We start from the raw sequence: 9,316 nt of genomic DNA, 5'->3' as shown, positions 1-9,316 counted from the left end.
CAGAAGTTGCTATCATTATTGAATCAAAACCAATTCTTGCTATACTGTTAAACTGTGTTTTTTCAACAGGGTCTGTGATTATGGCCCAACCACTTAACAATTTAGACAGTTTGTACTGTAAAGGAAGAAAAAAAGGTAGATGACACTAACCCTTGATACTAAATCAGACAAGCTTTTTTAGATCATGATGATAACGCACGTATATGCGTGCACCTGAAGCTTGCTTCTTACTTCCTACCGTCCTATGAAACCACGTATATAAATAAAAGACTCTAAACCTGCTAAAACAAAGGAAATAAACTTGTGCTAGAAGGTTGAATTTGTGAATGTTCTGGATCAGCTGCTTTCAACAAAGCCCTGGTACAAAATTAGAGATTAATTTTCCTTTCAAGGTTGGCAGGAGTTATGGGGATGTCATTTTGAGACTGTATAGAAGTATTGAGTGTTGCTTTGTTCTGGGTAACGGAGTCCCCAAAGACAGAGCTTTTGTCCAATATTCTGTGGTACATGTGGAGTTACGGGTAAAAATAGGAAGCTGGACTTCTGCTTACTGTTACACCTGCTTTGTCCTCTACAAATAATGGTTTGGAGTCTCCTTCCACACAGTAGATCCGAAGCTGGAGCAGTGCCTGTAGCTTCAGTGTAGTTTCTTCAGATTTATGTTGGAGAAAAAAAGCTTTTTGGTGCATAGTTTTATATTAAAGGAAAATAGAAACCTGGTGAGAGCCAGTGTTTATCATCACAAGGAGAAGGTACTGGTAACTTATTTTATGAGAAGCCTTGGTGTAGATTGAGGGGCCTTCTTGAGGGCTGACTGGACACATAAAAGTGCAGAATCCCCCTCTGAAGGGGAGAAGGTGAGTAATCGGCACCGTGGAAACATGGGATAAGGAGTGCTGTGAAAAACAGTATATTCAGTGTACTGCTTAAAACTGTAAATATGAATTTAGTTCTTTCTGTGGTATAAATAGTCATAAAAAGTCATATGCCTCTGAGTGCGGTGGAGGCACTAAATTCCTGTGAATAAATACAGTGGGGTTTTACTAAATGTATTTTTGAAGCTTTATCAGTAGTGGAGCCTCACATTTTGAATCTAATCATGCCACCGTGACTACTGGAAACTAAAAAAAAAAAAATATTATAAAGGAGTTTTGTGTGTCGTAACTTCACAGTATTATACCATTTACTTTTGCAAATGCAGATACGTTAAAATTAAACTGAATTTATTAGCTGTAGAAGCTGGAACTATCTTAAAATGGGGATGCTTCTATTTGCACAGGCTGATATAGCACCGCTGATGGCTTCCCTTATTGGTGTGCCTTTCCCCCTGAATTCTGTGGTAAGAAGTACAAGCGTTTTTCCATATTATAGAAAACTGTTTGCAAAGAGGTTTTGGGGACAAGACTTGAGGCGTGTGAGGGGGAAGATTATAAATTTGGAGAAGTGCTGTAGGGTATGGGGACTGCTTATAGTTTTAGCTTTATGTGTATGTCTTCAGTTCAGAGCATAAACTCAATCTTTTATATATTGTATAGTGCTTTCAATTGGAAAGGCAGCTGATTCTCTTCTAATCTGCAACTTTATACTCTTGAGCTACATAAAAGTTTTTTGTTACTTTGGTTTTTAGGGATGGTAAAAATGCAATATGGTTTGAATAACACTTGATTTTGATCATGAAAGCTGAGCCTGTAAACAAGCTGGTTCCTGCAATTTAATGCTTAATTATTTCTTGTTTAAACCAGTGTACTTTCTTCATATGGTATCTTGTGCCTCTAACTTAATGAACATTGAGTGCCCTCCCTGTGAGATGGCTTTTTCTTTGAATTTCCTTCATATATTATTACATAGTCCAAAGGTTGTCTCATAAATATCTAATTGACAATTAGCATTACATTAGTGTGCTTTCATGCTGCTTGTTTCATTTTTAAAACACCTATTTACAGCACATTTTTCGAAATATTTCTTCTGGAGACTCTGCCCCAAATTCTGTCCCCCTATTCTGCACTCACTGCTGGTCTCGTGAGGAAAGCTGCCCAACATAGGGTGGCAGAGGAACTGCTCGCTTTCCCATCATGAGTACTGGGTGAGTCAGGCCCAGGCATGTCTTTAGATGGAATACTTTTGGGTATTTAAAAAATGGCTTCTGATTAGAACTTGAGGTTGTATTACCATACAGTATATACTTTAATAACGACTTCTTTTATTTACCTTTTTTGCATTTCTGTAGGAGCTGGGATATTATGAACAGTCCCTGTAATGTTGAGAAATTATGCAAGAATAGTATTTTCAAAGGAGTTACAGTAGTTATTTCAGCAGTAATTTGAACTATTTGTACTGCTCATTTGGTCTGCCACTCAGAGAAATTCCTGTTTCTTCATTTAAATTTTTTTTTATGTATATATGTATTTTTCTTCCCCAGGGAATGCTGCCTCTTGAATATCTGAACAATAGTGCTCATTTCAAAGCAGAGAGCATGTTTACCAACGCTGTTCAGATTCTCGAGCAATTTAAGGTAACTAAACATATGGTAAAGAAAAATATTTCTTTGAACAATAGTTGTTGCTGTGTGTAAAAATAATTATACTAGGACATATGCTGTATATAGCTTGCTGTAATTCAGAGGACTAAAATTGAATGCACATACTGAGTGATGTTGATTGACTAGCTGTGAGCCATATCTGAAGGAGTTTGAAATACTTTAAAAAACACCTTTTCTGAAAGGAGAATGAGTAACTTTTTCCTTGATTCTTAACATAAATGCTGATGTTTATCTATGTTAGTGTAAACCTACTTGCAGTGTGTAGGTAGAATCTGAGCGCTGATACCTGAAAAGGGAAATAATGCCTTTGCAACAGGGGCTGGGAGACAAGGCTGTAAGTCAGGATCGGTACACAAACAGATCAAAAAGGTAACAGGCACCTGTCCATTAAAGAAATGCAATTAGTGGCCTAATTAACTTTTAGCTAATGCTGTTGTATCTGTTGTTTTGCTTTGCAAGTGTTCATCTCTGGCTTCTCTGTCTTGATTCATCTAATATTGGATATTATCATATTATGAGAACACATATGTGGTCCAAACAAAAAAAGGTTCTGTTTCACTAGATGGTGGAATAAGAAACAGTCCAAAATCCAAAAATCACAGTTTTGGCAAGACATAGAAATGCTCTGAGGGAAAAACATCCTCTCCGCTCAGGAAGCAGAGCCATGCAAGAACTGTTGCCCTGTCAGGAAATCTGTGTGCTGATAGTGGAACAATGAACTAGCGTGAGATCACCTGCAAGAGATTAGCACCTTCAGCACCTTCTGTCCCTTGAATGCCAGGTTCCCAAATGTGTGGATACCAGGTTGGCAGTGTCAGCAGCAGAGTCACTTCCAAATCTATGGTGGAAAGCTGGCATGTAGCAGGGGAAGTGACTGGTGGGCTGGACATGAAGTTGAAGCATGCTGATACAACCTCCACAGTTGGAAGACTTCTGCTCTAAGAATTAAGGATGTGACTCAGGTCTCTCTCAGTTAAATTGGTGTCTTGGGGTTTATTTAAAAAAAGAAAAAGTTCTGGTCCTCCTTTTCTTTAAGTTTATTTTTATTCTGTCATTTTGTAGTGCTAAGTTATCTATTTTCTTGTTGGCTGGCTTGTCTTGTTTCTAGCATTGTTTTGGAATGATCGTATGTGAATTTCCTTTGTGTTTTCTCTGCTGAAGCAGAAGTAGTGCACTGGCTTAGACATGCCAAATGGGTTTTTACTTTTCCTGTGATGGACTGACCTGACCACAGTTTGTACTCCCTGGAGAGGATGTTGCCTTGGATGGATAGGATGAGACGTGCGGGTTGCTACTTCAAGCTGTCAGGTTTTGGGAGCAGTGTGCTTAGAAAGTTCCTGTTTGTGCCTTATGCCAGCAATCAAACTCAAGTCAGGCTGCTGCAGGAGGCCTTAAAGATGTTTTGAAGGGCCTTGGGCAAAGTGGCTCTGACAGCATCAAAACCTTCTATTTTTATCCATGTGCAGGTTAATCGATCTAACAGCATTGCTTCGGCAGTGTTGCCGCAGTGTACTAGGTCCTGTCTGGCATAAATAATACTGGCTTCGTTGAGGGAGGTTGTCACTGAAGTGGTAGCACTTCTAGCCGTATCTTCCCTTTATCCTGCAAACTGTAGAAGTCCTTCTGTGGAAATCAGTGGCTGGGGAGTGGTTTGTTTTACCTACTTTAGAGCAGATCTGGGTTTCCAGGAACTCAGAGGAGTTACACATACAGCAGTATAACACCCAGTTTCCCGGACAATATACTGGCAGTGTGATTTCATTCCTTTTCCAAAGTCTTAGAACTCTTCCTGTGACTTTTAGTTTAATTCCTGATACAATTTTTAGTCTTGTTGCAACTTGCATATAATGGTTTAATGCTTTTTTATGCAGGTTAAGATGAGTCAGAAAAAGGAAACTACACTGTCATTTCTGTTCACACCATTCAAGTAAGTGTCTGTAAAAACTATATGTATTTTACCTGATTGTTTGTCTTACCACTTCGGTATTTCAGTGAGATGCAACAACAGAAATTCAGTCTCTTCAGTCTCTTTTTTTAAATGATAGAGTTTATCTGACTATGCAACTTTGCATTAGAACTCTATGCAGTTAACTTCTATTTAAAAATTCTGGGTAGAAGTAGATTATTATTTTTTTTTAATCTATTCCTTACATTTAGTTTTCCTTTAAGGGTTATTTGCCTAAGCTTTTTGACAATATAGCTATATATAGACTGCATGGTAATTTTCACTGACTTTTTTTTGTTTTTTGCTAAGTTCTTCTAACATTCCTTGGGAGATATAAGTCCCTATAGGGTCAGGAAATACAATCTGTTCTTGTTTATATGTATATAAAAGTTGAACTAAGAATTGTTTCTTCTGTGATTTAAATTCTAATGAAAAACAAACAAAACACCTTGCATCCATAAAAGAAGCTCAAAATCTTTAGAATTTGTGCTGCCTATTGTTAGTGTTTCCAGGGCTGTGAAGGAGTCTCTGTAGTGATTTGTGTATCTCCGAGCTCTGTGTTCTAGTGTATGGGGTGGTTACTGACCCGCTCACTCTTCAGTCTTATCCAATTAAAGCTGCTTTTTCCTTTTTCTTTCTCCCCTAAAGGTTTTTGAAAGCTTTGTTATGGGTGCATATGATACTGTTCAGTTCTACTTTCAGTTTGTGGAGTGCTCCAAAAATGCTTTGTCACTGAGAGCAGCTGTTTTCCTTTGGGAAATAAAACTGATGTTAATTAAGATCTTTAAATCATAGCAGCAGTAAAAAGTACTTTAATCTCTTCCTGTGAAGTACATTTAATTGCTAAAAAAGATTGCTGTCTTTCTGAACAGAGATTTACTGTGTTATTTTATACTACTAGCTTCTTCAAAGGGAAAGGTTCAAGACAGTCTCTGAGACACAAGTCAAGTCAATCTTGGGCTCATAATGAATGTTTTAGATCAGATTCTGATTAAGAATGACAGGTGCATTATCAAAGAATTTGCTGATCTGTATGGAACAAAAATGCCATATGGAAAGGATGGTCAGTAATCTTTGATTCTGTGGGGAAGGCTATTAGTTTGATTTCACAGCTCTTGTTTAAATTTTACCTTTCCCCAAGAAATGAGACTGATTCTGTAAAATAGGATGTGTTTTTCTTAATGCTAAATCTATCTTTAAAGGAACTAAGTGTTATTGATTGCCTTATGGACTGGTGTCTTTTTTTTTTTTATGATATGTTGGATTGTTTTAAGCGGAAATGCCTGAGACATTTGTCAGTTTGAAAATATGACTAAAACTTGGTATGAACATGTTGTGACTTTGGTATGGTCCATTGCAAAAATAAATTTATTTTACTTTCTTCAGGTATTCTTAAAACTCTTCTGAATCAGAATTTCGTTTAATGGTCCTTCCAGGAAAGGTTTTTGTATGAGACCAAAATAATTCCTTGGATGTGTGAATTACCTTACAAAAGGTGCCTGTGCTTGCATGTTGTATGGGTAAAGACTTTCTTTGGTTCCTGAAGATGATACTGTTTATCTTGGAAAAACAGACTCATACCACAGATGGTCACATGTTAATGCAAATACTCATCCACAGTGTGCTGGAGGGGGGGACGGGGCGGGGGGGCAGTTTGGCCAGATTCTACTTAGTCTTCACAATTCTCCTTGACTTTCAAAACTTGGCCCGTGTCTGGGAAGCTACCAAGGTGCCTTGTCCGACCAGTTACTAATAGTTGGGATGAAGTGGTTGAACACCAACTTATTTTTAAGCAGACAAGTAACTTCCTAGTGCTCCAGCTTGCAGGAACTGAAGGAAAACCTGGGGTAGTTTTAGACATGACCTGTCTACAGATCTGTCCCCTCCTTCACATGGAGATGACTGACTGTGTGTGAGCAGTGAACACGAGCCTGAGCTTCCGCTGCAGGTCATGATCTGACGCATTAGTGTAAGGCAACCCTCATCAGTTCTTCAAACAAATTTTGCTTGAATCAGAGTGAGATACTGAGGGAAGGCATGTATCCCCTTTTGCTGGCTTTACTGCGACACTGTTTTCTTGGTGGTAGATAAAAGGGTATAGAAGGGTACAGTTACTCTACCTTTTTCTGGAGAAGTTAAAAAGGCAAAGTTGGGGATAGCTTACTCCTGTGTCTGGAGCAAGAGACCTCTTGGTATACTGTGCTATGTTTTAGAGTAATCGGTAATGGTATGGAGATTGCATTTCTTCACAGCTATACACCATTTGGACTTGTCAGGCCAGGTTTCATGGGAGGTTTGCCCACTAATTTGTGTTAATCTATGGTTGGCCTTGTCTGCTGCTGCAGCTGAGCACAGCTCTGTGCTGTGTTTCTGCTAGGCACTACTGTCCTTTCATTCAGACACGAATAGCTTCTTCCACCACTGTTCATTGATTTCAGTTGTTATACAAATTAGTTATATCCATTTTTAATCCTTCTGGTGCCTGAAATCTGTAACTTGAAGCTCAGAAAGCGTGTGCTCCATCAGAATCCTTTATTCCTTCCTAGTTTATTGGAGGTTAGTGAAGCGTAATTCATGTCTGAAGTGCTTTAGGACCATCAAGTTACATAGAAATTGAATATGTAAATATTTTGTTTTGAAATATTATAGATTTTATGTATATTTCAGCATCTTGATAACCTGAAAATGAACGAAATTATCTCTAAGAAATGCCTTTCTTAAATTATTTAAATTAAATTATGTAATTGAATAAAGTCTGTATAACAGAAATGTAATATGAGTTCCAGAAGAAATCTGAATCTAAAATTTCAGATTGAGACATTCTGGTTTCAGACTGGTTGATACAATTACTGTTGAATATGTATTTATCTGAGGGGGGAGAATACATTCACAAATAATGTGTTCTGTAGAAACTACAACTTAACAAAAACCTCAACTTAATTTTTCAGCCAGAAATAGCATTAAGAAGTTTTGTTTTAGTATTCTGAGGGGAAAATCCTGTTTCCAGGCTTGAATTTCAGGTGGTTTATTACCAAGTGACTAGAAAACTGTTCATGACCTTCAGATGCAATGACTTAAAAACTAGTGTTTGAGTTGTATGTTGAATATATTGCACCAAAAGCATTAAGCTAGTTCATATATATATATATATAAAACAAGCCTATTTTTACTCCTTATTTACACAATGTTGGTAACAGAGAAAGTATCTTGAATTGATATAAGGCTTCCGATTTCCACGCAGAATGTCATCCCTAGTACAAGCGTGGCTGGCACAATGGACAGGGAATGAAGGAGGCCATTAGACATGTGCCCTTTGCTGCTTGGATCTAAATTGCGTCTCTTTCTGAAATCCATCTGTCAGGTGTATAATGATGAGGAGGAGGATGGAGCTGATCATTGTGTTGTGTGATAGAGCCTTCAATAGTGTCTACTTGACCAGGTTTGAGGCAGGTTAGAATTTGGATAGCTGTATCTATTAATAAGGATGTGTCTGGCTGCCAGTAATGCCATTTTCATTTTGTCAGAGCGCCTTCATCAAGGAACAAATCTGTGTAAAAGCATATCTTGAGGCTACCTGTGAAATTGGTGAGAATACATTTCAGAAAGAGCTCAGCTGCAAACGTCTGCTGATTCTGCAAGGGAAGGTGCATAACCTGCTCCTAGGGGAATGAATGCACAAGAGCAGAACAGTGTCGCTTGCTGATATTGAATACTTGTTTAGAATGCTTATCTGCAGTTCCAGTTGGATACCTGAAGGGATTTACTGTATGAAATGAGTTTCCTTCCCACTTCCTTGCACTCCCTACCTTTTTTTCCCAGCTATGAAAGACATGTTTTCAAAAATTTGCTTGGCAAAATCAAGAGGCTTTTCTTATCAGGATTCTGAGACATAGGCACAATTCTTTGACCTTTGTGTGTAAAAAACAAAAAAACACCCCAAAAAACAAACAACAAAAAAAACCCCAAACCAAACAAAACCCCCAAAAAAACAGGGACCAAGATGCCCGATGCTTTGAAGGAAGAGTGAGGATCTGAAGACTGCTGACAGAGGAAAACTCATGTCCAGGATAGTGAACTATCTTATTAGCTTTCTGACCATTTGACGTACCTTAAGGCAATTGTTGAGCTGGCACAGTTCAAAGAGGAGTGTGCCAAGGGGCCAGATGCTACTGTTGCAAAAGAATTCCCAAAGCTGGCATCTCTGGGCTGTGAAAGTAATCCTACAAGGAGTAGCAGGAGGATGGTGTAGTGAGGTGAGTAGATGGGACATCAGTGTTGCACTAAAATCCTCTTAACCAATTAGTGCAATTTGATTATCCCAATAGGTACAAGAGATTTAAGATATTAAATCACACAAAAGCACAGGAGTCCTTTTGTGTTTGCCTGGTGTATACAGTGCTTTTAGGGAAGACTGCTTCCAGCTGTTCAGGTTCTGGTGCCTCACAGTAAGATGGCAGGAGCAGTTGTTTAAGAACCACCATATACAAAAAAACAAGAGATGAGCAGCTGAATTATCAGTGCTTGCTTTCCACGAGCTGTGCTATTTTGCTGAATGTCTTGAAGTTTATATCAAGGTTGGTGTTTTTTTAGCAGGAAACAGCTTAAGCATCTTATTTAAAGTCAAATTTCTATCTTCTCATATATGAAAAATCCCATACCATCTTGATCCTGGATTTTTAAAGTAACTTAATTGTTTGAATACTACATTTTAATCAGCCCAAATACTTATTTTTGTGTGTATAATCAAGTTATAACTTGCAGAGTTATATAGAAAGTAGCTGCATTTTTAATGTGCAGTATACAGCTATTAAATAAAAATGTGCCTCTCCCTC

General features: G+C 38.1%; 1 protein-coding gene across 1 annotated transcript in view; it reads left to right on the top strand.

The window, feature by feature from the left end:
- PIGN (phosphatidylinositol glycan anchor biosynthesis, class N) overlaps positions 1 to 9,316 on the top strand; it is a 97,570-nt gene that overhangs the window by 31,102 nt on the left and 57,152 nt on the right. Inside the window, exons 9-11 of the mRNA XM_009326688.1 lie at positions 1,280 to 1,339; positions 2,420 to 2,512; positions 4,411 to 4,466. Of these exons, the coding sequence (XP_009324963.1) occupies positions 1,280 to 1,339; positions 2,420 to 2,512; positions 4,411 to 4,466 (209 nt within the window). The remainder of the gene's footprint in view (positions 1 to 1,279; positions 1,340 to 2,419; positions 2,513 to 4,410; positions 4,467 to 9,316) is intronic.

The sequence above is a fragment of the Pygoscelis adeliae genome, unplaced genomic scaffold (assembly GCF_000699105.1).
Source record: "Pygoscelis adeliae isolate BGI_AS28 unplaced genomic scaffold, ASM69910v1 Scaffold6, whole genome shotgun sequence".
NCBI classification, from domain to species: Eukaryota; Metazoa; Chordata; class Aves; order Sphenisciformes; family Spheniscidae; genus Pygoscelis; species Pygoscelis adeliae.
Note: the sequence above shows the minus strand (reverse complement) of the source record. Positions and strands in the feature narration are given on the sequence as shown.